General features: G+C 57.7%; 1 protein-coding gene across 2 annotated transcripts in view; it reads right to left on the reverse strand.

Annotated features, from left to right (window-relative positions):
• COL13A1 (collagen type XIII alpha 1 chain) overlaps positions 1-27850 on the reverse strand; it is a 141825-nt gene that overhangs the window by 49327 nt on the left and 64648 nt on the right. Inside the window, exons 5-16 of one of the 2 annotated variants that reach the window (XM_079135786.1) lie at positions 26516-26551; positions 23118-23144; positions 21011-21061; positions 13697-13732; positions 12892-12918; positions 11896-11922; positions 9626-9652; positions 9503-9529; positions 8848-8874; positions 7154-7210; positions 5763-5828; positions 2138-2245 (exon numbers count right to left, since the gene is read on the reverse strand). In XM_079135786.1, the coding sequence (XP_078991912.1) occupies positions 2138-2245; positions 5763-5828; positions 7154-7210; positions 8848-8874; positions 9503-9529; positions 9626-9652; positions 11896-11922; positions 12892-12918; positions 13697-13732; positions 21011-21061; positions 23118-23144; positions 26516-26551 (516 nt within the window). The other variant, XM_079135785.1, reaches the window with a different exon arrangement.

Genomic DNA, 27850 nt, shown 5'->3' on the forward strand with positions numbered 1-27850 from the left:
CACCCAGAAGGGCGTCTGAAATCTGCAGAGGGCACATGGGGACAACGGGCTTTTGTCCCTCTTTGGAGCCATGTGGGCATCGTGGGCGACTCCGCTGGGCTCACCCACTGGAAAGTAGGTCAAGTGGCCTCAGTTAAATTGACCGTGTGGTGTGGTCTAGAGCCTCACCCACCCACCTCCTAAGTGGGACCCCTCCCTGGAAAGCTGACCATACCCAGCAAGGCCTCAGTTTTGCCCTGACCCTACCCACCTGTGGAGGAGCCCGCTGCCTCCTTCTGCCCAGGGTACTGTGACCACGGCGGCTGGCTGTGGTGAAGTGGGGGGGTCCAGAGGCCCCTGGAAGCCCAAGGCGGAGGCCGGGGGAGGCGGGCTCCACCTTGGTCTCGGGCGTGGGTCTGGGAGGCAAACGTGGGTTGCAGAGAACCGCTATGCCTAGGTCTGGTCTGTTTCAGTTGGTTTAAGAACATGCTTTCTGGTTTTTTCCTTATAAACAACCTAACAAAGAAAACCGCCTGCGTGGGTGCATGAAGGTGAGCCCCATGTGCTGAGCAGGCGAGCGGCGGTCAGCAGAGAAGTGAATTCGGAGCACTTTGGTTTTCTTGGCTTGGTTTGGTTTAATTTTCTAAATGCACTTCCTTTCAGGTTTTCCATTTTCCTGTCTAAAGACAGGTGGATGTTAGACTAATCTCCCTCTCTGGGCTCATGGGGAGAAATTATAGAAATATTTCAAATCTGTGCTGGGGACCAAGCTGAGCCGGGGAACCAGCTTCCAGAACTTCGACTTTCACACTATGGTAACCACCTTCCCAACAGAGTTGTCACTCAGCCCAGAGGGACCCTATGCTGAGCTTCAAGATTGGCCCCTGGCAGCTGAGGGGCCCCGGCTGGAGACTGATCTCGAATGCGGCCATACACAGTGAGAGCTATTTGTCTGGGACACACTGACTGGTGATTCACCTCTGAGATCTGTCTCAGAGAGACCCTCGGACAGGAGTACAGACATTTATGTTCCAGGATATGGATTGCACAAGGGGGCTCATTCGACAAGTTACAAATGGGCCCGGGAAAATCATATCACGAGAGACTTTTCTGATACAGCACAGCTTCGTGACGTTAAGTGGAAAACTTCACATGCAAACTCTCAGGTGATCCAGAGCATTACTAACCTGGACGATGTTTAAGGCAGGTCTGTGTAAGGAGAAAAATGGAAGGACTCTCTACAACGTTAACGGGGTGAACTCTGAATGTGGGAAATGGACCACTTAAAACATTTCCCTCGTCTGTGTTCCTATTTTTTTTCACAATGAGCACATGATGACTTTGTCACAAGAGAGAAAAGACTTTTTAAACTCCTAGGAAAATCATTATTAAAAGGCAAGCCGATGTTGCCTGAACCCAATCCCTCTGAGGACAAGCGAGGGCGGTCCTCTCTGTGAGAGGGGCCGCTCTCTGGAGAAGTCCAGCCACATGCTCAGCGTCCTGCCGCTGCTCTGCTGTGCTAACGTGCCGGGGCGGAGAAGGGTCTTGGCCAGGCTTGAACATGGGCAAGATGGGGGCCGCTGGGTTTGACCTATCACTTGGAGGGGGGGGCACTGGGTTTGACCTGTCACTTGGAGGGGGTCCCAGTTGCCCCCGGGCCCCTTCCAGTGGAGGCCCTGCCAATCCTCTGACTGGATGCTGGTCCCTCTAACTGGCTGGAAGGTGGCTCAGCAGGGTGAAGCACACGCACCCCAGAAGGCGTGTTCTCGTCCCCTCGTAGGCTTTCAGAACCATTGCCTCCGACTGGGGTTTCCCTAAGCCCAGGGGTCAGACACAGCCATGAGAGTGGCCCTGGAGATTTTCCCTCCGAGTCCCTCTCTGCTGAGGCTGGGAAAGGGGAGGCCTATTAGCGGTCTCCCCCTCCCGCCCGGAAGGCCATGCGTGGACATGAACTCAGCAGATGTGCGTGCAGAGCTGGAGGGCAACAGGTGAAGGCCAGAGGTGGGCGGCTCCTCGCACTGGCCACCATGGCCAGCAGCCTTGCCACGCTGCGTCTGCCTTTTAGGGGGAACCCTGGTTCCTGTTGGCTATTCAAGGTTTGGGGTTTCCAGAGAGTTCTTGGGCTGAATGATGAAGGAGAGAGGGAAAGGATACTTACAGGTGGCCCCATGGGCCCTGGCAGTCCTGGGTGCCCCAGAGGTCCACTTGGTCCAGGGGGGCCTGGTGGCCCTGGTGGGCCTTGGATGCCAGCCTGGCCCTGCTCACCCTGAGGTTCATTGAAACAAAGGTTAGAGAGAAGACCCCTAGAGACACAGCCCGGTCCCACCCCAGTACCATGCATCGGTGAGGCCCTGCCGCGGCTTTGCTGGGAAGGTGACAGAGGGTGAGATGGTGGCATGATGGTGGTGATGCTGTGTGCTGTGACGACATGCAGGGGCTGGTGGCAGCAAGAAGAGGGCAAACATGAGGTCCCCAGCAGCGGGACCAGAGAGAACTTTGCTGTGCAGGGCAGCTGGTCCCCAGGGCAGAGAGCCCTGTGTGGGTGGCAGTGGCAGGAAAGTGGGACGCAGCCCTCACCAGCTCCCAGGCTGGCTGGATGTCCAGAGTCCAGACCAGGTACTTGCCACCTAGGCCTCCCTCTGCCACCCTCTCTGTGTGTCCAGTCTCTTCACCTCACTGAGTTCAGCCTCTCAGCCCCGGGACGGGAAGAGAGTCGCCTTGTCTCCTGCCTCAGCTTTGAGCTGTTCTTGAAGGTCAGATCAAACGAGACCCGCAGGAGCCTCGGGATTCTGTTTGGCTTACTGTCTGATTCAACAGGAGGTTTTTGTGACCAATTTGGATTGGGGGCATCCGATAAAAAACAGAAAACAAAACTGGGAGTCCAGGGAACACTGGACCCGCGTTCCTGCATCGCGGACGGCTGCCCCTTGAACCAACTGCCCTGAGCCCACCAGGCCTGTCCCTAGAATGTGCTGACAGCCCGGGAAGGCAAGGGCGGCCCTGCATTCCCTCATCAGCAGAACAGAGCCTGGTCCATGTGACTTAGATCTTGGGGACAAGCCAGTCATCCTAGACCTTGTCCCACGCTATGACATCATTTTCCAAAAGACCTCTCCAGGAGGACCGGGCTCAGTTCCTGTGGGGAGGGGCCATCCCTCGGCAGCTAAGCAGAATGGCAGGGGGTGGGAGAGCTCCTGGACACAGCGGGCACAGGAGGCCCAGTTCCAGGCTGCCCTTCCTGCTCAGTGGGGTCCCAGAGGCTGCACTGGGTCTCCTGCTTTTCTGTGGGAAGAGGGGAGCCCAAGAGGCTTGCTGCAGACTCCACGAGGGCTGTGGTGTCTCTAGACAGGAGCAGACGGCCTGGGAGTGGGAGATGGACGATTTCAGCAATGCCTGCTGGCACCAGCTCACAGCTGGAATGTCCCCAGGCAGAGAATGCACCCAGCGGCATGGCTCTGGGGCCTGGGCCTCATCCTGCCACAGCTCCTGAGAAGCCACTTTAGGGCTCCGGGTGTCTGTCCACGGTGGAGGTGGAAGGTGTGGGGTGCGGAAGTTGCTTCAGGGGTCACCCTTCCTCTGGTCTGCTTCATGTGGGTCGCTGATAGGTCCCAGGGGACCTGCGTTTCCTGAAGTCAGAGCTGCTTAACTGAACTTGGTCTTCAAGAGGGACCACGGTAACTTCCTTTCCAATCAGATTAAACCTGACTAAGCCCCTGCAGTCCTCAATTATCCTCAGAATCCTCTGCTTCCCTCCACTGTCTTAGATTCTCCAGAGTGTTCCTACATTTTTGAAGGATAATTCACCAGGCAGGGAAGGCTTGATCTGAATCTAGTTCCTGAGGTCCCTTCTGACCGTGAAATTCTAGAATCTTTCATGTCGCCAGTTCATTTCACAGAAGGGAAAACGGAGGCTCAGAGAAGTTGAGCTCTCACAGAGGTCACGTGGAGAATCCTGGTTGAAGCCAGGACCCCCGCTTAGAAGCCCAGACTCTATCTGTTCCATCTAAACAAGCCCTGGCAAGGGTGTGCCTTCCAAGTCTCTGCACTTTGGAAATGCCCTCCAACACTGTCTGCTAAGCACAGCAGATCTTATGTAAAGTTTCCTCTTTCTGCTCATCTTGGGCCATCTTACAAAGCCTGTAAAACCAATATTAGTTTATCGAGAGGAAGTGGACAAGCTTTCTATGACCCACGATGACCCCCGGCATAAAAAGCCTATTCCCCCGGCAGAGTTTGGAGCAGGCTGCAGAGGGGTCCCCCTTTTGCTTTGGAAACCAGGTCAGGGCAGCACAGAAGGGTCTGGCTCAGCTACCCCTTGCTCTTGAAAAGTAACCTGCAGTGGCCTGAATGGAATCCTGGGCCCTCTAGTGTCTCAGCAAAGGGGGGATGGTGAGCATGGTTCCTGCCTCCGCCACTGGGGGATGTGTGGGGCGACATGAGATGATCTGCGTGGAATGCTCACAACGTCTGAACCCAGCCAAGTGCCACAAAGGGCAGTGGGCACCCTGGTCACAAGGTGGCTGTGTGTGGGAATGGGCTCTGCTGCAGTAGGTCTGGCACAGGCAGGGCTGGGTGGCCCGGGGCTGCTCTGGGGGTGCATGGAGACTCTCGAGGATTTGGGTGGGGTCACCTGACACGCAGCCTTTGGCCTTGGGTCGTGGATGCATTGCGTGTCCCCTGTATTTTTAGCTGTTCCCAGGAGTGATTGTTCACTTGGTGGGTCAGGGGCCTGCGCGCCCAGCCTGCAGTGCCTGATCCTGCCACCAGGCTTCCAGAGACGGCTCAGAGCCCGCCGCTCCCAGCATGCCTGTGCCTTGGGGCACTCGGCTCACAGTGTAAGGATGGGGAGGGGCAAGGAGAGCAGCCCTGGGCTCCCTGGCCTGGAATCAAGCTGTGACCTTTTGGAGAGCAGGGGAGAAATTGCTTCATTTCCCATCCCAAACTCCTGGGTTAGCAAGGCAGGAAGAAGGAAGTAGTTGCTCACAGTGATCACACCTGGTGGTCCCTCACCCCTCACACTCAGATTGCAGGTGATCAGATGCTAAGCAATCCGCATTTCTAAGTATAAAGGATGAAGGTCTGACTGAGAGCCCTGGATGTGGGGTAGGAGACCTGGCTGCCTGTTCCAATTCTCCCTCTTGCTGTGTGTACAACTTCGGGTCAATTAACTCTTTTTTCTGAGCCTCAATTTCCTTGTTTCCAAATATGAATAACAGCAACAACAGCAGCTAACATTATAACACACTGCCAGGAACCATTCTGAGTGTTTTGCATGTACGAAAATAGCCCTATGAAATAGACACTGTTATTATCCTTATTCTACAGATGAGAAACCGAAGCCCAGAGAGGTTAAGTAACTTGCTGAAGATAACCCAGCTATTCATGGGAAAAGAACATGTATGCAAATCCCTGCTCTGTGATTTATGGACTGGGTGACTTTGCTTCACTTACTTCGCCTCTTTAAGCCTTGAATACCTCATCTGTGAAATAAGGATGATCATGCCTAATTCACAAATTGAATTCTATTGAGAGAATTGAATAAAATCAGGCCCCAAAAGTGGTTTAACCTGGTCCCTGGCCGCAGTGACAGCTTGTAGCTGGTGGGGCTGGGTACTGTGCATTTTCATGTCTACGGTATGGGGGTCCATGTTGGTTGAATTAAATTCAACCATCTTAGAGAGGTTCTGGCTCTGTCTACAGCCCCGGCCTGCCCGTCAGGGCCCCGAGAGCGGCTGAGTCCCCTGGGGAAGGCGGTGGAGGTCCGGCAAACAGAAGGTGTCTACCTGGAAGGTCCGCCTTTTAATGACGGGGGGTGGAGCCAGGCGCACGGAATTGAGGAGAGGCAGCAGCTGAGGAGAAAGATGAGGTGAAGGCCAGAGGGCAAAGGCCAAAGTTCGCAGGTATTCAGAACGATGCCGAAAGTCGCCAGGAGGGCAGAGTGGCCAAGGGGGTCGTAGGAGAGGAAGAGAGAAGAGAGATTAGCGTGAGCCTGGGGACCGGGGGGAGGCATGGACAGGCACTCTCAGCTTGCCCGTGGATGGCACGGCTGGCCCTCCGAGGAGGGTGGCCCTCAGTCTGCACCCTACCTTGGCCTCCAGGTTGGAGCCCGGGTGCTGGCCAGCAGCCCCGAGCGTGGGAGAGTGGCTCCCTGGCCAAGCTGGGCTGCTGCGGCCACCTGACACACGGCCCAACATGGCACTGCCGGCCCCGCCTGTCCCTGCTTGGTGGACAGACGCTGACCACTGCAGACTCGGAGGCTCTGGCTTGGAAGCCACAGGACCAGTTAAATTGGTACTTGAAGCTAGGCGGGCGTGCAGCCCCCTTTGGGATCTTTTTGGGAGGACGAGAAGGGCTGATGTCAGCTACTCTGTGGAGGATGTCAAGCCGGGGCCTGGGGCTGAGCCGGCCCAGGGTGTGGTGCCTGTGGGCTCGCTGAGTGCTGCCGAGGTCCCTCTCTGGGGCTGGTGGGTTTGGAAAACGGGTGGGGTGAAGAGGACTCCGGAGTGGTCAACCACTGTTTTGGAGGGAGGGCAATTTGCAATCACATTATTCAATGTGATTTCTGTTTTTTTCCCCCAGTACTGGGGACTGAAAAACCAGGGCCTGATGCCTGCTAGGCAAGAGCCCTGCCACCGAGCGAACCCCGCCAGCCCTTTTAATTTAATTTTATTTTGAGACATGGTCTAAGTTGCTGAGGCTGGCCTCGAATTTGTGATCTCCTGCCTCGGCCTCCAAGTAGCTGGGAATACCAGTGTGTGCCACCAGGCCTGGTTTCTTAATGTGATTTTATTATTATTATTATTTCTGAAAGATTTTGCTGCTTCCTGTCCCTCTATCCATTGAGAGCTGAGTACCCGCGGAAGCAGTTACAATCTGTGTGCAAACAAAGATGGTTGAGAATCAACCACTTGTTGTCAAAAGCACTTCAACCCACATTGACGGGGCCCCCTGCAATGGGCCTTAAGAACCAGGAGTGGCCTGCGCCAAGAATGTGCCCAGCTGGGGAGCTGGGAGCCCCACCGCGGGGCCCCTGCAGGTCACCACCACGGCAGTGGCCACTCAAGGGTGCTGCCCCTCCCGCTGCGGGGTCCGGGGGTGTGCAATGTTGGGCTCCGTGTCCAGGAAGCCTCTCAGCAGAGAGGGAGGGGCCAGAGACCTTCCAGAACCCACCAACCTTCAGCGTGATTATCTGGTTGGAGCGCAGAGCTGCGAGGGTGCTGCTCAGGTACTCCTGGTTGGGCAGAGCAGGACGAAGGTGGCAGAGACAGGGTGGTGGGCAGAGTGAGAGGGAGGGCCCGGCCTTCAGCAACCCGGCCTGGCTCTCAGGGAGACCTGCCACCCTGCCGACCCTGCTTTCCCACCCTCCTCTGAGTCAACTTACTCTGTCTGTCACCAGGGGTCCCAAATCCACTTCCGCCCCCACCCGAGTTGCTCCGAGGACTGCCTCAGGCCTACGGCTATGCTTGGCTGCACTCTGTGGCCAGGGTGCTTCTGGACGCTTCCATCACTGCTGTCTTCCCTCTCCTTGGGTTGGGCTGAGGGGCAGGAGCCTCCTCTCCTGCCCCAAGTGCTCACTCAGGGCCAAGGACACACTGCCTAGGTGTCTGTGGGGAGTTGTCTTGTGCTGGGGATGCTGTTTTTCTTTGGGGTAACATCACAGTCCTGTGAGCCCATCATTTCAAATAAACACAGCAGACGGCCTGTCATTGTACTGGGATCAGGATGGCTGGAACACCAGGACCCTGCACCCTGGAGCTCATGCCACAGGGCTCTGTCTGCACCGTAGACGGCCTGGGTCCCCTAGCCCAGGCATGGCCTCACACCTAACCCCTTCTCTCCTGGTCCAGGCCCACTGTGGCCTCTCTGGCTCAGGGATACAGAGGTCAGAGACAGGCATGCCTTCCTGCCAACCAAGTGGCCGGAAGAGGACAGCCCCTGCCGGCCAGGTCCTCACGGTCCTCTCCAGGGTCAGTCCATCTGAGCTGTGCCTGGTCTGTGCCGGTCTCCGGCCCCTAAGACCCCCACCCTGGTACCTGCTGGGAAGTGGCGGGTAGCCAAGAGAGCCAGATGTATGTTTCTGGGCGTGACGAGGCCGTGACAGAGGGTGACCACCTAGACAACTCTCTTCTCTGTACTTACTGCCCCCGCCTGCCCGAAAGAAGCCAGGCCTGTGCCCAAGGCCATGATGGTGCTGGCTCACTGGGTGGCCCTCTCCTGTCCCCAGCATGGTGCCTGTTGTTGGTGCACAGTGAGGACCCCTCTGGGCCCACAGCAGCCTTTCTGGGTCTGTATTCGGGACAGAGCAACCCCAGGTGGTGGGCGGGGAGGAGCCATCTCAGCCTGGAAACCCCCATGCTGCCAGAGGAGGGCTCCCTGTGTCCTCCACAGCCAAGCGGAGACTCTCTCCCAGATCGGGGCAGTGGCCCCACACTCTCCCCTTCTCCAGGGCTGGGTCACGTGACGCAACGACGAACCCCAAGCCCCTGATATTTGTCCAGACTCACACGTGTGACACACAAGCTCTCGACGCAAGCAGGGGGTTCACAGACCATCCGAGTCACAGGGTGCACAGAGAGGGTGAGGGGCAGGCAGCTGGGGGCCAGACACATTCAGGAGACTCCACGCACACCCAGTCAGCGAGAGAAGGACAGACAGATGGGGACGCTGGAAGTCAGCCCCACGCAAATGCACACAACGGTCCCCGATCCCCGAGATGGCCAGTGGAGCTGACTCAGCCCATGGCCACCCCCGTGAGCCCTGTCCTGCTGCTGAGCACAGTGGTGCCAGAGAATCAGGGGACATGAGGTGGGTGGGCCTGTGCCTCAGGGAGGGGCCCAAGGGCCCTGCCCAGTTTGGGGGCTCACTTACCCGGTGTGGGTACTCGCCACACTGACCCTGGGGGAGGGAGGGAAGGAAAGGGGTGATTAGGTCCTTGTTGAGAGACCTGCTCCGCAGGGCCCCCAAGACCTATGGACACACAAAGCCTCTCTCTACCCGACAGCCCCGCTGCCCAGGCCCTGGTCTGAGCCCTCTGAGGCAGGAGAACCACTTCCCGCCCTTGCCCCTGGCTGGCAGCAGGGAAGAAACCCCAAGGCCTGCTGGGAAATCGCCCCAGGGAGGCCCTAGGGCGTCCACCACCTGCCATTGGCAGAGTCGGGAGTTACCACCCACCAGCCTGGTCGCAGGCCCCAGGGCAGGGGACGCCTTCTCTAAGCCAAGAGCACCACTGGTGTACAAATCAGTACCTCACATCCCTGCAGGCCCATGGCCAGGGCGTGGCAGGTGGGCGGGGCGGAGGAAGGAGCCCAGCAGGGCCAGGCTGGGAGTCCCCCTCCGCCAAGATGAAGCCACGCAGCCGCCCGCCACCCAGGGCAGCGTCCTTCCTGTCCCATGCTCTGGGGCCTCAGGGCCTGGGCCCCGTCCACAGAACTCAAGTTTGAAAATGACCACGGCGACCCTTCCCCAGCTGTCGGAGGCCGTGCAGAGGGTGTCCCAGGACCCCCAGCCCCCGCCCCGTGCCTACCTTTTCTCCTTTTTGTCCTTGGGGTCCCTACAGAGAGACGGAAATGAGAGGGTTAGGGATCGAGGCCCAGGACGAAGGGGCCCCGAACCGCCCCACGGTGACCCAGGAAGAGGAGATACCCACCGGCTGTCCGCGGGGACCGGCCAGGCCCTGTGGAGAGGAAACACACGCAGGTCAGTGGGCAGACGCGGAGGGCGACCTGACACCCACGGCTGGGCGGGTGTTGGGACGGGTTCTGGGCTTCCAGAGGGTCCTGCGGTCCGGAAGGCTGGTCTCAGCCGGCTTCCCTGTGCCTGACCTGTTCCAGGTGGTGTGGGCACGACAGGTGGGCTCTGTCCCCCAGATGCTGCCCTCGGCCGTTCCTCCAACCACTCGTGCCTCACAGGATCCCCACAGGGAGAGGCACCATGCCAGGTGGCGTTCTGGGAGGTCCTGCCTCCTGGACACCCCGGTATGTGCTGTCTTCTGCCACCGAGTCGGAGGGCTTCAGGGGCACAGGGAGGCCTGGGAGGCCAGTGCTGCGGGCCCCGGGGCTTTGGAGAAACCTTGGCCCTAGCCTGAGCCACGTTCCGCGCTCCAGGGAGGAACTCAAGGGGTCTCGAGGTGTCCTTCAAGGTTGTCTTGTCAAATTCGGGGTCAGGAAAGCCCTGCCTTCCTTGAGGAGACCCTGGAGAACAAGGGCCCGGGCTCCTGTGCTTGTGGATAGAGGCGCGGTGCTGGGCGCAGTTTTGCAAGGTGAATCGCTAATTCCACGAGGGAGTATTTAAATGTTCGTCTCCTCCTCTAGACTGTGAGACCCAGGATGGCAAGAACAGGGTCTCTCTGGCTCCTGTCTCCATCCCCAGCACCTTCCTGCAGTGCCCAGCATACTTCATGTGCTCAATAAAAAGGCACCCAAGGAAGTCAGGAGGCAGGAAGGCAGGTGAGGAGAGAGAGAACAAAGACGTGTGGAGGCCATGAGGGGTGAAGGGAAGGAATTTGAGAACTAGGTTTGGATCCTGTTGAGGATGGTTCTTAGCTGTGTGACTTAAGGCAAGTTACTTCAACTCTCTGAGTCTCCATTTCCACAACTGTGAAAGGGGATCCTAATGGGAACTGGAATGCAGGTTCCCACTGAGGAATAAATGAGATAACAGTCATGTGCTGCATGCAGCACACACGTGTGTGTGTCTGTTTTGTTTTGTTTTTGTGGTACTGGAGATTGAACCCAGGGACCTTCTCCCGCTGAGCTACATCCTCAGCCTTTTTAATTCTATTTTGAGACAGGATCTTGCTAAGTTGCTGAGGCTGTTCTTGAACTTGTGATCCTCCTGCCTCAGCCTCCTGAGTAGCTGGGATTACAGGCGTGTGCCACGGCACCCAGCTATCGACGGACCACCTATGTGAAAGTGGTCCCATAGATGATGTTGCCCAGTGACGTAGCTGGCGTTGGGTGGGCACACCCTGATGTTCATCCAACAGTGAACATGGGAAGCATCTAGGGCAGCGCTGATCAGGTGGCAAACTCTGGAACTGAGTCTGGAGGACAGGCGGCGGCCCAGAAGAGGCCGGTTGCTAAGGGTGCCTGGCTGGGACTGAACCCAGGCCTCTCAGTAACATCTCCATCCCCCTTTCCATTCACGGATGATCTGCTTCTCTCAGTGACCTGGCAGTGTCTGGGTCCTGGTTCACGAGTGGAGCAAGGAGGGAATCAGACCCTGTCTGCCAGGACAGGGGAGCCTGCTGCTGGCTCTCACCCCCACCACCCAGCAGAATCTAGTCCCGCCAACAATTGGTGGGTGTAACTGGCTCAATTGGGGGAGGTAACTGGCTCAGGTGGCCCACTTGCTCTCAATGGCCTGTCAGTCTCTGCTGAGAACTGGCCACTCACTGGGTGTGGGCAGCCCTGGTTCCCTTTAAATGCTCTGCATAAGGTGGAAGGGTCAGGAGGCAGATTGGGCTGAAGTCTGCTTCTCCTCTGTGCCCAACTGGGGCAACTCAGGGCCAAGACTGCAGTGGGAATCAGGTTAAGTGGGAGAGGGGAGTCAGGTTTAGTATAAACACCTGCAGTGGGAGAGGGGAGTCAGGCTAAGTACAAATGCCTGATGTGGGAGAGGGGAATCAGGCTTAGTACAAATGCCTGATGTGGGAGAGGGGAGTCAGGCTTAGTACAAATGCCTGATGTGGGAGAGGGGAGTCAGGCTTAGTACAAATGCCTGATGTGGGAGAGGGGAGTCAGGCTTAGTACAAATGCCTGATGTGGGAAAGGAGAGTCCGAACCCTCACCCATCTGCCCTCCATGCATGCCATAAGGATCCCGGGCCTGCAGCCACTTCCACAGTCCCTTTCCTGGGCAGTGAGCCCAGGCTGACCCTCCAACCCATCTCAGGAAGGCAAGAAAGTTGGAGTCTTACCATGTCCCCTTTTGGTCCGGGATGGCCCTGGAAGGAGAAGGGAGTGAGTGCCAGGTACATGGTTGGCCACGCAGATGCCCCTGCCCTGCCCCCCACGAGGCTACCCACCCTCAGTACACTGCTGTCTCCTTCCTTTCTCACCTGGTCACTCCCTTGCTGGCTGGGCCATCCAGTCCCTAACCCCTCACCCCAGCCCTCTCTGGGCCTTACTGGCAGCTGCCTGCTCTTCAGAGGGGAGCCAAGGTGGGACTGGTCTCTGGCTTTGAGGGATGTCTGGTCCCTAGAGATGAGTGGACATGACACCTTGGGCCTCTGGGCTGCATGGCTTGCTGGCCTGCAGGGCGGGTTGCCAGATCCCTATCTGAGAGGTGACCAGCTGCCCTGGCAGAGGTGAGCACACGCACCAGAACCTTCAGAGCTTGGGGGGTGGGCTCAGCTCTTCCTAGGAGTGGGGAGGAGCCTCCTTCCCCATGAATGTGTAGGGGACCCAGGCCAAAGCATGGAGCAGAGGGAGGAGCCGCAGAGGGGAAGCAGTGTCCCTGTGCACTTGAGTGTGTGGGGGCCTCAGGTGGGAGGGAGACTGCAACCCCAAGGTGAGCAGGAGACGCGTGGGCACTTTGCTGGTACTGGGGCCGGTGGCAGACTCTTAGGATCACCTGCAGAGCTCTCCACTCCCCTGCCTCCTGCTGCCCCTTGCCCTGCCCGGGCCACCCAGGAGCGTCCCAGGGTCACCACATTCTATATGTGGCTCCTGCTCCCGGAGACCGAGGCCAGCTTGGATGCTGTGGACCTGCGCTCTGGGACGCCCGCCGGGGTGGGGTGCTGGTACAGATACCTCCCCTCTCCTTCCCACCAACAACACTTCCGGCCAGCGATTTTCTTTCTATCAGGAGCATCTTCCAAAGAGTCAGGGTCTTGCAGGAGGATGAATAGGCCCAGGCTGAGTGAGCTAGACCCCATGAGGCGAGGAGCCCCAGCCTGAGAGGGTCCACTTACCGGTTTGCCGTCCAGCCCAATGGGACCCTGAAAGCAGAAAAACCAGAAGTCAAGACGGAGCACCCCAGGCCTCTTGCCAGGAGGCAGCCTGGTGAGGGGGTGGGTGTGCGGGCTCCACTCCCTTCCCAGGGTTGGGGCCCAGCCCTGCTTGACCGTTTCCTGGTCCTGGGGCCGTGGGTGGGCCAGGCCTCCATGTTCCATCCTGAGAGGGGGACAAGAGTAACAGAGCCTTCCCCAAGGGGCCCTCGTGAGGAGGGGTGGGCACTGCCTGTCAGGCAGAAGCAAATGGGCGCCTTGTCACTGAGACCAAAGAAGGCGCACCCTAGGTAGGGAGTGGACGCCCGGGTGCTCAGCAGAGCGGCCCAGGGTAGAGGAACTAGCTGCTCCCCTGGTCCTGCTCTCCGAACCTGTCTAAGGCCCCAGGGGCAGCAGTCAAGGACACTCACACAGCCACCCATGCCCCGTCCTGGGGAGCCTCCTCTGAGTCCCACTGGAGGCCCATCCCCAGGGTGCTTCCCTGTCCACGTCCCGGGGTCCTGCTGGGTCTTCAGCTTTCTGCTTCCCTGGGTCCCGGTCTACTGCCCCTTTATTTGCATGTGTGTTTACGTTCCTGTCCTGTTCTCCACCAGGAGCCCAACCCGAGCTACTCTCCTGGCCAGTGTCTGGGAAAGGTGCAGAAGTGGGTCCTTCACGATCAGGGTCTGGAGGGAGAGGGCCGCGTCAGGGCTGACCTGGCGTGGACAGGGTGTGGCTCGACCAGGCCCCGAGCCCGCCTGGCACAGCTCACCTCGGCCTCCTCACTCACCGGAAATCCAGGAAAGCCTCGGGTGCCTGGCTGGCCCTGCAAAGAACGGGAGCGCGGTGAGGACCGGCCAGGAGGCTGGAGCCGGCCCAGCTCCCCGGCGCCTCTTGGCACCCAACCCTCCGTGGTGGTGTGGCCATCTGTGGGACACACTCGCCACGTGCGTCAGCTGCAGGGAGGACAGAGAACAGTGGAAAGGGATCTTCATAGCAAATCCGTGAAGGATAGGGATGCAGGGAGGGAGATGAGGGCCAGCAGCTCCTGCTTCCAGGAGCTGGGACTCGGCCACCGTGCACTGGCCTCCCAGGTCCAAGGCCTCCACTCCTTTTTATTTACAGCCACTGCTCCTGGCCACTTATCGGGGATGGTTTGGCCAGCAGCAGATCCCTGACCTTTGGGATGTGTGTCTTCAGACTAGAATCGGTCAGATGGCTCGACTCTCACTCTTGCCTTGCCCTGGCCAGACGCTTCTCCCAGCATCCCTGGGCCCGCCCTCCTGGAAATCCGTTCCCCTTTCCCTGGAGGTGCAGGGTGGGGCCCAGAGAGACAGTCCAGCTCACTGGTCAGAGCCCAGTGGCTTGCGGTCAAGCAGGACAAAAGAGAGGTTAGAAGCAGCCCGAGGCTGTGAGACACCCAGCTGGGAGGCTGGTCAGGAGGTCAGTGAGAACTAAACAACGGGAATCCCCTCACGTGCTCTCAAGAGCCACTGGGCTCCTCTAACTTCTTCCAGGTGTCCTCCGGCTCTGCCCCTGGACCGTATTAGTTTCCTCTCCTGCCTCTGCCTCCCACTGCTGTCTGCCCAGCCACCCTGCTCACTTGCCTTTCCCAGAACACACATGCCCAGCTCTCTGCTTGGGGTTGCCCTTGGCTTAGATGGTCACAGTCCTTCCCAGGAATGGGCTTTTGAGTCTGGGGGACTAAGTTTTAATCCTGCCTCTACCAACCATGGCTGGGTGACTCTGAGCAAGTTGTCTAACCTCCCTGAGCCTCGTCTGTAGAATGGAGATAACTGTATAAACTCAGAGCTACAGAAATGCATTCCATGATGTTTGTAAATCAAAATGGTAGCCATGCTCACTGGATGTTTGTTGAATTGACCTGAACAGATAGGTACCAGAATAAAGCAAGGTTGCTTTGACGCTCAGCAGGTCTGGGTTTCAGTGGATGTTTGTCCTGTCAAGTAGTTCCAGAATCAAGACTTCTTTGGCTGCGTCGGCTGTGACCCTGAAATATCTCCAGGCTGCCTGGATCCTCCTAGATGCTGTGGACAGGAGTGTCCAGAGACCTCTGCTCAGGGAACACCGAGGCCACCCTGGCTGGGTAGGATGGGGGCCCTGCCTGCCATGTCAGGGTGGGTGCTGGTCCAGCAGGGAGCAAGCTGAAATCTCCTGCAGGCTCAGGGTGGACTCGTGGCCGGCACCCAAAGGACAAGAGGGAGGAGATGCCACTCAGATGTCAGAAGGGCCCTCGGTTTCTCTCTTCTCAAGGATAAATGATGCTAAGAATAGCCCTGAGGAGAAACCCCGGAAACCAAGCAATGTAATCTCCGAAGCCTCGCAGCGTAAACTCTGTAAACTATTCTGAAGGCCGAGAGAGGCCTGAAGAAAAGGTCAGGAGGAGAGGATTCCAAGAAACGTCTTCAGGCTCATCCTGGATAATGTTTACGTGGTAGGGATAATCACACGGTTTCCTAATGACAGAGCTGGCCCTGCGAGCAGGACACAGCTTTCCAGCTCAGGGCCAAGCCCAGGGCCAACCAGGCCTTTTTCAGGGATTTTGGTAAGAATGACCAAATGGAAACTGGGACTCTACTTCCCGGAGATGTTGGGCCTGGGGAAGGCACTTAAGGAGACTTGGAACTGAGTTTTAATTTATATCTTCTCAATTATATACTAAGCTGAGACATTTCTTCCAATTTTTTCCCCTTTTTTTCTATTTTTGGTACTGAGGACTGAACCCAGGCTTGCAGATAGTGGGCAACCTCTCTACACTGAGCGTCCCCTCCTTTCTCTCTCTCTCTTTTTAATTTTGAGACAGGGTCTCACTAAGTTACCCAGGTGGACTTGAATTTGGCATCCTCCTGCCTCAGCCTCCCAAGTGGGTGCCACCGTGCCAGGCATCTCTTCCAGTGTTCGTTGGCCAGTCCTATTTCAGGTCAGTGAGCTGCCTGTTTGTATTCTTCACATATATATAAAGTTTTAGATAGGATCTCACTATGTTACTCAGGCTGGCCTTGAACTCCTTCTCAAGCCATCTTCCTCCTGCCTCAGCCTCTCCAGTAGCTGGGGCGACAGGCACAGGCCAGCGCACCCAAATTTTAATAGTATTTTCTACTGGGTTGTTTACCTTTTATCTCTTTGTCAAGATATTAACTCTTTTTTTTTTTTTCCCCAGTACTGGGGATTGAACCCAGGGATGCTTACCCACTGAGACACATCTCCAGTACTTTATTTTTAACTTTGAGACAGAATCTCACTAAGTTGCTTGCTAAATTTCTGAGGCTGGCCTTGAAACTTGAGATGCTCCTGCCTCAGCCTCCCCAACTGCTGGGATTACAGGCGTGCACCACCATGCCTGGCTGAGAATAATAACTCTTTAATAGTCGGATGTGTTGCAAATACTTTCTAACTCTCCTTTATATTGGACTTTGTTTATGGCATATTTTCCTCCACATTCTAAATTACTAATGTTTGCCCGTAACTTTGGGTTTAATGTTATGTTTCTAAAGAGTCATAAAACATTCATTCATGCTTTGTCCTCATAAGTTGTGGTTTATGTTTTACATCTAAGTACTTTATTCATCATATCATTTCTCCTGATATAAGGAGTGGGGTAGAGATTCATCTATTTAAAAGCAGAACTTCTTCAGTTTACCTGCCAATGGCCCCAGCCCCACTTCCTGAATGCCTCCTTTCTCTTGCTACTCTGAAACGAAGCCCTATCATGTACCAAATCCCAGATGCATTCCCCTCTATGTCTGGTCTCCTCTTTCTGTCCTACCCATTTGTTTCGATCATTCTGCTTTTATGATACATTTTGATATCTAGTAGAACAATGAGTCCCCTCCTTCTCCACCCCCTTTCCCCACTTCCCAGAATTTTCCTGACATTCTTGCAAGCTTAATTTTTTTTTCTGAATGAAGTTCAATGTTTCACTGGAAGCCCAGCCTCGTACAATGTTCACTGGGACGAGGAGCGCCTTAAAGGGTGAGATAACAGATCTGCTTGCAGATGAATTTGTGCATTAGCGTTATCCCTTCCATCCAAGAACGATAGGTCTCTGCAATCTCCTCCCCTGATTCAAGGCCAGGACAGACAGGGAGCCCAGGGGCCCTCACCTTCTGAAAGTGAACCCCTTCCCTAATGCTAATGCTCCTGGTCTTTCTTTGTGGGGCAGAGTAACATAGCGGGAAGTTCTGCCTGGCAAGAGCCTACGTGGAAGTCTCCTTCCTTCTCCTATTTGATGCCCCAAAGAGGGTCAGTCCTGTATCTGCCTGGGTCCTGCCTCCACGTCAGAGCCGACCAACCCCACCTTGTGGTTGGGGCTCAGGGGGCAGGAGAGGAGCACCCTGCTTGCACCCCACGGCCGATGCCTGTGGTGAGATTCCTCCCACGGTGGCCAGTTTTGAGCTATCGATGTGAGGTCGCCAGACCCCACTGGGAGGAGGGACAGATGGAGGGCTGAGAGCCACCGGGGCTCCAGAACAGCACCCTGCACCCCGAGTCTCCAGCAGCCCGTGCCCGGTTCCCTCCCCCACGTCCTGAGGACACCTTGGTGCTTCCTGCTCCAGGGAAACTCATCCCCATGGCGCAAGTGCATCCTGTGTGCCTCCTTCTCCCTCAAGCCCGCTCTGCCATCACAAAATTCATTGACTCCACCTCCAAAATGTCCCTAGGTCCACCCCGGCCAGGGCCACCGACTCGGCTCCAGCTCAGACCTTGGGGACTGTGGCACCTTCCAGTCTCCACATGCAGCCTCCTCTGAGCAGCTCCCTCAGGAGCCGGGAGGAGTCGGCTATCCTGACCGCACATCAGATGGTGTCCCTCGTCGGCGTCACCCAAGCCGAGGGCTCCCCACTGCCTTTCCACTGCCCTCGGGTGCAGCTCTGGCTCCCGAACCTGGTGTTGGACTCCCTGCAACCAGGCCCACTGGCCTCGCCACCTGGCCTCTCACCAGCGTGCCCCGGCTCTCCTCCAGAAAGGCTTTCCTCTCCTCAGGTTCTAGGTTCTTCTCCAGGTTCAGGGCTGAGCACTCCTCCCAGGCCGCGAGCGCAGTACCTGGGTAACCTCTGCAAGTCCTCCAGCAGATTAGTTACCCCGTCCTCCCTGAAGCCTTTCTTGCCTCACTCAGCCCAGGTCCAGTGCCCCCTCCATGTCCCCACAGCTCCCTGACTCTTCCCTGAGCACTTCCTGTCTGAACTGCAATGGTTGATGGGAGTGCTGGGCTCTCCAAGGGCCTGGAGGGACAGGTGGGCTGCGGGCAGGGTCCCACTGTCTACCTGGCACCTGGGTTCCTAACGGGGATGCTCAGCAGGCTTGTCTTCCTGGCCAGGGGCAGCTCCCTGGGGAAGGGAGTGAGAAGCTTAGGTCACCCTAGGCTCCGAGGCCTCCAGGAGGAGCAGCTGGGGGGCTCGGGAGCCCTGTGAGACGGGGGTATCCCCTGACCTGGCAGGTGATCTGCCCGGCCCTGCTGCGGAACAGGCTCTCAGGCGCCCTCGCGCCCAGACACTGCTCTGGCGCTGGCCTGACCGGAACGTGAACAATCCTTCCATGGATTCCCCCTTTGCTCAGACCACTCATCAAGCTCCAGGGGAGGGGGCAGGTGCCCTGGGAGTGGCAAGAGTGCTTTTGATTAGCAGTGATGTCCTGGGCCCTTCCTGGCTGAGTGGAAGGCCACGTGTTTCCATCACCCCCAGCTGCTGCCTCGGATTTGCCCTCGACCTCCGTCCTGACAAGGCGAGGACCCTCTCTCTCCCCCTCCTCCGCTCTCCCCAGCCCAGGGCAGCAGGAGGCGCTGAGAGTATGGTCCCTGCAGCCCGGTGAGGACTCTGCCAGGGTGGCCCAGGCACCCCGGTGACGGTCACCAGACAGGCCAATGTTGAAAGACCCTGGGCTTGGTCAGGACTCCTGGGGCCAGAAAGCCTTTCCTAGCAGGAACTCGGGCACGCGCAGGGCCGAGGGTTTTGTCCTGCAGGTGAAGGCCCTGTGTGTATGTTGGCGCCTCCTAGGAGGGAGGCCGGCCTGGCCAAACCCCGGCCCCAGCGCTCGCGGCCTGGGTGTGCCTGGGCGAGTCTGGTCTCCTTCTGGAAAATGGGCTGATGAGGCTGCCTGCGCCAGAGGACTAAGGAGGCCCAGGAAGTGACCGGTGCCAGGAGAGGGACGTGACCTCTGTCACTGCAGAAGGTGCTTCTCCCGGCCGGATTCAAAGCCATCGTGGTCGTCTATTCCCGCCTGGCCTCCCGCCTGCGGGGCCTGAGCACACGCTGCAGAGGGCAGCCTCACACGGACCTGAGGTAGCCCCTCAGGGTTTGCTGAGCGGACGGCAGAGGACCCCCACCTGAGCCACGCAGCAGAACGCCTGTGGTCTTAGCAGGAGCAGGCAGCAGCGGTGGCCTCAGGGTGGGCCTGTCCTGTGTTCCTCCTCTGTCCCACTATCAGGCCCACCCCAGGATCCATCCTCCACGCCAGACCCGGGACCGTCTTCTTTCTTAGGACCTTCCCGTCACACGCCTGGGCTCAGGGCACCTGTGCTGGGACTCTCCCAGGACGTGAGGAGGCACATCAGAGCAGCAGCCATGTGAACCCAGGAGTGACAGTGACACAGCAGTCGGCCAGGTCATTGCAACAGCAGGTGTAGCGCTCACACTCAGGAATCACACCACCATGGCTGGCTGATCACGCCCAGGGTGGCCGCTGTCTAGCTGTGCCTCTCTGTGCCCTGGTTTTCTCATCTGAAAAGTGGAGGTAAGAACAGTTCTTACCTCTTGAGGTTCTTTTTTTTTGGTACTGGGGATTGAACTCCACCACCGAGCCACACCCCCAGCCCTATTTTGTATTTTACTTAGAGACAGCGTCTCACTGAGCTTAGGGCCTCGCTAAGTTGCTGAGGCTGCTTTGAACTCTCAATCCTCCTGCCTCAGCCTCCCAAGATGCTGGGGTTACAGGCATCGTCACCATGCCTGGTGAGGTTCTTGTGTGAGAATTAAGTGAGGTCATACGTGTGACAGTCTCGAGATACTCACTGCCACAGACTAGTGTCACTCCCCACCATTACTGTGTGGGCGGAGTCCAGAAGAAAGCTAGTTGAGGACAAGGGTCCTCATCCAGGTCATCCAAAGGCTGCCTCCAGCCCAGGCCCTGCTCCCCCTCTGCCCCTGCTCTTGCCCTCTGGGATCTCCAAGCCGTCTGACTGGCTCGGCCTCTCGGCCCAGCTCTGGGTAGCCTCCTGCCTTGGGTATATCTGGGTGCTGTGTTTCCTGACCCTTCTCCCTTGCCCGTGGTAGGAGAGGCACCCGCTCTGCCCTGGCTGTCTTCGTCGAGGGCAGGACTGCGGGCCGGCTGGGCTTCACCCTCCTCTGGTGGGTCCTGACCCTCTCTGTGCACGGGAGCTCAGGAAGACAGCAGTGTGACATGGAGCCACCTGCTGCCACCTGAATGCCTGGGCCCCAAGCCCTTTCTCCTCAGTTTCCCCTTCGGAGAGGACCGTGCTGGACCACGTCTGGGGTCCCACGAATGCAACCCCATGACACTTGGTGCTTTTCTGGAAGCCCCTGGGTGGCACTGTGGGAACGGCAGCCGCCCTCCTTCCCAGGCCACGCTCTGCAGGCTCCCTCGCCCACGTCCCCCTGGTCCCCAAGGAAGCGCGTCCCAGGGAACGCCACACTGATTTTCCCAAGCTCTGCAGAGTCCCTGCTGATGAAGACGCAGGAGCCAGCGCTGCCCCAGAAGGAGGGCAGACGGTGGGCGAGGCTCCTCCAAGGCCAGGAGGACCTCGGACTTGGCTTCTGGGGACCCGGCGGTCTTGCTCCCGGGAGAGCTGGCGCACCCACCCAGCGGGTGGCTTGGAACGGCAGGGCCGCCCGAGCTGCGGGTTTGTGGCTGGGAGCGGACTCCAAGCCTCCCTGGGCTGCGACGGAGGTATATTTAGTCAGGCCGCTTTCCCTCATGTCCACAGCAGCCCGAGGCCGGCAGCACTGACCGCTCACATGCGGCTGCCACACCCAGGGACCCGGCCAAGCCTCACCCTCCCCTGGTCCCCTCGAGGCCCTTTCCACCAACTCTCCCATCCCCCACGCCTCCCCAAAGAGCAGCAACTTACAGGGGGGCCACGGGGACCGATGATGGACATCCCGGCATCTCCAGGGGCACCCTGTGGGGAAGGAAGAGGGGAGAGGAGCGTGGGATGGGGCGGAGAGGAGTGGGGCGAAGGAGACAAAAGAGAGGCGCTGGCAGGTGGGGGGTGGGAGGCCAGAGCACAGAGGACAAGGGAATGGGGGAGGCCAGAGCACAGAGGACAAGGGAATGGGAGAGGCCAGAGCACAGAGGACAAGGAAATGGGGGAGGCCAGAGCACAGAGGACAAGGGAATGGGGGGCATGAAGGGAGTGAATGGAAGGTTCAGGATGGGTTGAGAACAGCCGCAGGAAGCAGCAGAGATGAGGAGAGACGTGGGCGAGGTGTGGGGTGCAGAGGAAAGGGGGAAGGGCATGGCCAGCAAGAGGGACACAGGGAAGGGGCAGGTCAGCCATGGCCATCCAGGCCCCAGGCCTCGCCACATGTCACAGCCCCCAGGTCTTCCTCCCTGTCCACCCCTAAATACCTGTCTGGTGGCAGACCTTGCCCGTGGGTGGACAGAGCCCTGCCCTGAGAGTGGTCTGCGAGAACAGGCGACGCTCACTAACAACCTGCGCCCAGCAGCCCCCAGACTGAAAGGTGGAGGGGCTTGAACCCTCTAGGCCTGGTTTGAGAACGCCATGGGGGCTGAGGCTGGGGCACAGAATTCAGCCCTGCGAAATGGCAGGTGCTGGGTTCAGAGCGCCAAGCTGTGAACCCACGTGTGTGTGTGTGCATGTGCGTGAGGCAGAGGAGGGAGCAGGCATGGAGAGGCCAGGGGCAGCTCTGGCAAGGAGGCCGAGACCATGCCCGGCTGGGAGGAGGCAGGAAGCCCCGACCCTCCAGGAAGAGGGAAGGGGAGTGACAACGCCCAGAGCCTGAGTTCAAGGTCTTGCTGTGCCGGGCAAGGTGCAGAAACCAGAGCCCATAGGCTGCACGGGAAGGGCAGTGCTGAGCGCCAGGCAGCCCAGGGGACGGGAGGAAGGCATTTGGAACAGTGTCCTGCCTCCTGCGCAGCGAGGGAGATCACACCGGGCAGCGTAGCATGGTGGTTAAGAGCAGAGTGCTTGGGTTTGAAGGCCAGCTCTGCTTCTCCCCAGCGGGGTGACCTGGGGCGGGCTGGCCTACAGCAGGAGTGAGTGCGCCTGTCCCGTAGAGCGGACGTGGACACTTCACGCACGAAGCAGCAGAGTGCTTAAAACAACGCCTGGTTCACAAAGGGCCTGTGCCTTTCTCCTGGCTGTGGTCCCCCTGCCAGGCGGGACCACAGTCTCCATGTGTGCGTCTGGAGGACAGCAGAGCCTGGTGGTCAGGGGCACGCTGGGATCCTCTCCAGCTCTGACTCTTTCTAGCTGTGTGATCTCAGGCATGTGACTTGGTCTCTCTGTTTTCAGATACGTGGGGTTGTGTCAGTGACACAGACACTTAAAGTGGGTCCTGACTCGGCGTGCTTCACACACGGTAGCTGTTGTTATTATTATTGCCATCGTTGTTATTTTGGAGCTAGGAGGCTTGACTGAGGAAATACCTCCCGTGTAGTCAGGAAGGGCAGAACTTGGCCCCAGGAGGTTTGGCTTCTAGACCCTGCTGGTCACTATGGCTGTGGGACCTGGGGCAGCCCCAGCCCTTCTTTGTCAAATGAGCTGGTTGGACAGGGTGTGTCCTGAAGTTTCTCAAGGGTGCACCAGGGCCGGGTTCCTGGGCTCTGGCTCCCTAGGGGCTCCTCTCTAGATCCCCAGGGACCCCAGGGGCATTTCCAGTCACATGACAGCGATGAGCCGGCCTCCTTGCCTTGACGAAAGGTGACAGCCTGGCAGGGACTCAGAGCCACCAGGCCCCCTGAAGTCACAATGACAGGGCAGGGAGACGCGGTTCACCAGGAGGGCTGGGGTGGTGGCCCGGGAACCCCAAGACTCAGGCTTGAGGGCACGGAAGCTGTTAGGAAGCTGGCGACCAGGAAAGGCCTGCCACACGCTCTGCGGGGGAGTATGGCAGGGAGGCTAGGAGGGGGCGCTGTCGGGGGACCCTTCCCTACCACCAAGAGTCTGCCGGAACCCGCGGCCCGGTAGGCGGACGGGGCAGGTGTGGACTCACCTTCTCGCCTGGTTGGCCCTTTGCTCCCTGGGCAGCCACAGGTGACACGGCACAGGGATGAGGGGCAGGAGAGAGAGAAAGAAGGTGAGAGACAGGCAGGAACGCCCATCATGGCACAGCCAACAAACAAGATCGCCGAGAAATAAGAAACAGCAAAACACAGATGCTGACACTCGACACGTCCCCGACCAAGAAGCCACGCTTGTGGAAGCACACAGCCTCACCCCTGCTCCAGGCCCGGCTGGCCGCTCCAGATGACCGCGGTGAACAGCGGCTGGGGCGGCAGGAGGTCCTCTCCAAGGACGTGCATGTGTGAGTGTTCGCGCGCGCGTGTGCATGTGTGTGTGTCCGGAGTGTGCATGAGTGTGTGTGAGCATGCATGAGTGTGTGTGAGCATGCATGTGCGTGAGTGTGTGTGTGCGCGAGTGTGTGTTTGCGAGTGTGAGTGTGGGTGCGTGAGTGTGTGAGAGAGAGAGAACACAAGACCCAGTGCAGGTCAGTAGGTCTGCCAAGCAGCCATGACCCAGCTGGCCGAGTCACTGGGAGGTGGAGGTGGGGCGGTTTCCCAAGGATGTGCTGTGGTGGGCTTCAGGAGCTTTGAAGGCCCTGGTGACCAGGTACCAAGCTCTGCCAGGCTAGACAAACCCAGAACCATTAGGATTGGCCAGGCCAGGTGGAAGAAGGAGGCAGAGGGACATCAGTGGACACACATAGCTGCAAGTCTGGGTGGGTCAGCATGCAGAGAAAGCTGGGGGGTCGGCCAAGGGTCCCCTATAACACAGTGACCAGAGGATGGCTAGCCCAGATCCGCACTGCTCCCGACAAGCCAATGGTGCCCCCTCTGGTGAAGCCTGGTAATGAAGCGGGAATTTCACAAGCTGTCATCAGGAGGCTCATGCCAGGACCCCTAGTGGGCTGCCAAATGGGCCCATGGTCACATTTAAAATAGCACAGGCAGCGTGATGTCCCAAAGTGTCATGAAAGTAGCCTTGCCCAGAAGGAAGTGGGAGGCCTCCTGTGGTCCCACCTCTCCCCACTGCTGTGGGTCAGGATAAACTCAGAGGGGCACTTCCTGCGGGCGGGCAGGCAGATGGCATCAGGGCCCAAGGAGGAATGCAGGAAGGCAGAGGCAGAGGCAGGAGGTGCCACTGTGTATTTTGCAGCCCTCCCTGCAGGCAACCCCTACACACGGGGTGTGGCCCCCAACAACAAGACCAGGACAGAGGCTGCAGGACAGTTTCCCTGCTCAGTTCAGGACCCAGAGACTGCTTGGGTGGACTCAGGGTTTAGCAGTTAGAGAAGGGACGCAGAGTGCCGGGGCCAGGCGGAGACGACAGTGTTCTAGTCTGGGATAGTGGGAGAGCTTCGAGGTGGCCCAGGGCTGCCAACTCCCATTCCTTGACAGACAGGCTGGGTCGGGCCCGGGGAACTCACAGCCTGGCGGCATGGAATACTTGCCCTGAACCCTGGACTGTCTCAGGCCCTGGCGGCTTCAGCCCCAGGACCAGACCCTCCTTAGACCTGTGGCACTGTGGGTGCATTGCCAGGGTCAAGAGTCTGGAGTGTGACTGTCCAGGTTCAAGTCCCTCCTCAGCCACTTCCTGACTGTGTGATCTTGAGAAAGACATTTAACTTCTAGGCCTCTGTTTTCTCATCTGAAAAACGGGGATGGCAGTGATGGCCGCCTCATGCAGTTCTTGTGAGGACTGAATGAGGTAATAATGCGTGTGAAGCCCTGGCACAAGGCCCAGCATGGAGTCAGCGCTGGCCTTGTCCCCCATGCTCACACCAGGCATGCAAATGCACACAAGGATGCCAGAGCCATGCCCAAGGCAATCCCAGCCCAGGAGGCGAGGTTCAGAGGCAAAGCCAGGAAGGACATAGGGGTGGTGGAGGGGAAGCGTCTGGGGAGCCAGGCTGGAGGCTGAGGCGGGGCTGCTGGGGAGTTAGGAATCAGATGCGGGAGTAGCCTTGGCCGTGTCCTAGACCAGGCTGTGCGGCCCGGAGGCTGGTGCAGGGCCATCACTTCCCAGGCTTCGGCCTTTCCTGCCCTCTGAAGACCAGCATCTGGTGCCAGGACTCAGAGCCTGCTGCCAGCTTTTCCATTTGGGAAACCCTCTCCCTTTACTCCGTCCTCATCTCCTGTCTCTGTCTTCATTTTTCAGCAGGAGACGTTAAATATTTCCACGCCCAGCCTCCTAGTGAGGCTCTGGAGGCACCGCCTGGAAGCAGGCCCTGTCTTCGACATCTTTTAGCAAGTCTCCCTCTACCCAAGAAACTTCTGGAAACTTTGGTCCTCCTGGGGGTTGGAGGCAGGAACAGCTGTAAATCTGAGGGTGAGCTGCCGTCCTCGAGGAGGGGAGTGGAATCCTCCCAATGTAGAGGCTCAGCCTCACCCTGTCACCCAGGAGGAGATCCACAAAGAGCTTTGTTGGTGCAACTTTTGGGGATTTTTTTTTTTCTCTTGCTGTGGCAGTTTTTTTTTTAATGGGGTACAGTGGTCCCAGTTTATCCACAGGGGTCATCTTCCAAGACCCCCAGTGGACACCAGAAACTTTAGATTGTAATGGTCCCTGTATGTACTGTGTTTTTTTTGGATACATACATACATATATACCTATGATCAAGTTTGATTTATGAAGTAGGCACAGTTAGATATCAACAAAAACTGTAATAAAATAGAATAATTACAACAACATTTTTTTAAAAAGTTATGCAAATGTGGTCTCTCAAAATACCTTATTATTATTTTAGTACTGGGGATTGAACCCAGATTTGCTTTACCACAGAGCTACATTCCTCAGTCCTTTTTATTTTATTTTATTATTATTAATTTTTGGGTACTAGGGATTGAACTCAGGGGTACTCGACCACTGAGTCACAACCCCAGCCCTATTTTGTGTTTTATTTAGAGACAGGGTCTCACTGAGTTACTTAGCACTTGCTTTTGCCAAGGCTGGCTTTGAACTCAAGATCCTCCTGCCTCAGCCTCCCGAGCTGCTGGGATTACAGGCGTGTATCACCAGGCTGGGTCCTTTTTATTTTTTATTTTGAGACAAGGCTTCTCTAAGTCACCCAGGCTGGCCTCAAACTTGCAATCCTCCTGCCTCCGCCTGCCGAGTTGTTGGCATGGCAGGCGTGTGCTGTCATGCCTGGCTTATTATACATAGCCGTAGTTTTGGACCAGGGTTAACTACAGAAACTGTGGAGGACGGGTGAACCCTATTGTGAGGTTCGAAGACCAGAATAAAATTTCTTCCCTTCTCTTTCCTGTCCCTCCCTGAAGCTGCCCGTTCCTCTGGGGCTGGGGTGGTAGCACCCTGCCAAGGTTTGGGGGACAGGCCAGCATGGAGAAGCAAGCAATGGCCCCCCCAGCAGGTATAAATGGGCCGACTCACCACACGTCCAGGCATCCCAATGGCACCTTTGTCCCCCTAATGAAGGAGGCATGAATAATCAGTTGTGGCTGGAACCCACCAGTGTGACCCACGGCTAGCTGTGCACCTCGTTTGGGGCACAGCCAGCCTGCATGGGCTGCATGAGCAGCCATGGTGACGTCTGGCATGATGCCAGTGGCATGAGTGGCATGCGGCTGAGCTTCCCAGGTGGACCCCTGCCACCCACACGCAGGCACGGCGTGAATGAGAGTCGCCGGGATCTGGGCCCTGCCCAGGCCTCAGGTTCCCTGCTTGCTCCCAAGGTCCTTCCTCCCTTAGACTTCTGCTGTTGAGCGAGACCCATCCAGCGGCGGCCAGAGTGGGCCTCTTCTTCACCCTTAGCTTCAATGTACACAGCAAGGTGACGGGCGGCTCCTGTGTGACAGATGGGTGAATCGCTTCCCTCGGTCTGTCTGCCAATGTTGGGGAGCGGCGCCTGTGCTCCCCGCTCCTCCAATCTCTCTGCCAGTGGAGTCGACGGATGGAGTCCTGCCTCCCCACAGCCATCGCCAGCCCGGGCAGAAAAGACTGCATGAATTCAGCCGCATCACGAGTCTCAGATGCTCCGAGGGAGCTGCTTTGCTTCCTAGCCAGGGGTTACATCTTATTGCTCTGGAAATCTGTTTTGTTTCTCTCCCTTTTGGTAGAAAATATTTTTTTGCCATCATATGCACGCAGATATCGTAAAATCTAGGGTGGGGCCTGGAAGGAGGGAAGGTGATGGGGTGCAGAAAATAGGATCACTGTTTATCTGGCCGGCTGGGCGGGAGAGAACTGTGTTCTCATATCGCTCTGGAATGTGCAGGTGTTTGCTGGGGGGATGGTGCATTGGCTGACCCCACGGAGGCAAAATGCCCACAGGGACCCTTGGCATCCCGAGGCATATGTGGGACACACAGGAGAACAGCAGTCGGCTCTGGAATCAGGCTCTTGGTAACACTATGTCGTCCAGACCCACGGTGTTCTAACTTTGCTCAAAAATGGCAAGGTAGCGGTGCGTGTTATGAGCACTAACTGTTTCCTTGACCTTCCGTGGCATTGGTTGGTTAAATGGGGATAACAAGAGTCTGTCTCTCGTGGGTTGCTGGGAGGATCCCAGAGACAATGTCTCTAAGAAGCTTCCGCCTGGCGCCTGGCACTTGGTTAGTGTTGAAGCCCAGCACGGCCGTTTGCGTTCCACAATGGGGCCAGCATCAGCAATCATCAGCATCCACTCCTAGGTCCCTTCACGTGGAAGCGTAGCCAGGGCCAGGACCCACGGATTTGAAATTTGTTTATCCAGCTGAGACGCCAGGC

The sequence above is a fragment of the Sciurus vulgaris genome, assembly GCF_902686455.1.
Source record: "Sciurus vulgaris genome assembly, chromosome: 4".
In the NCBI taxonomy this organism is placed as follows: domain Eukaryota; kingdom Metazoa; phylum Chordata; class Mammalia; order Rodentia; family Sciuridae; genus Sciurus; species Sciurus vulgaris.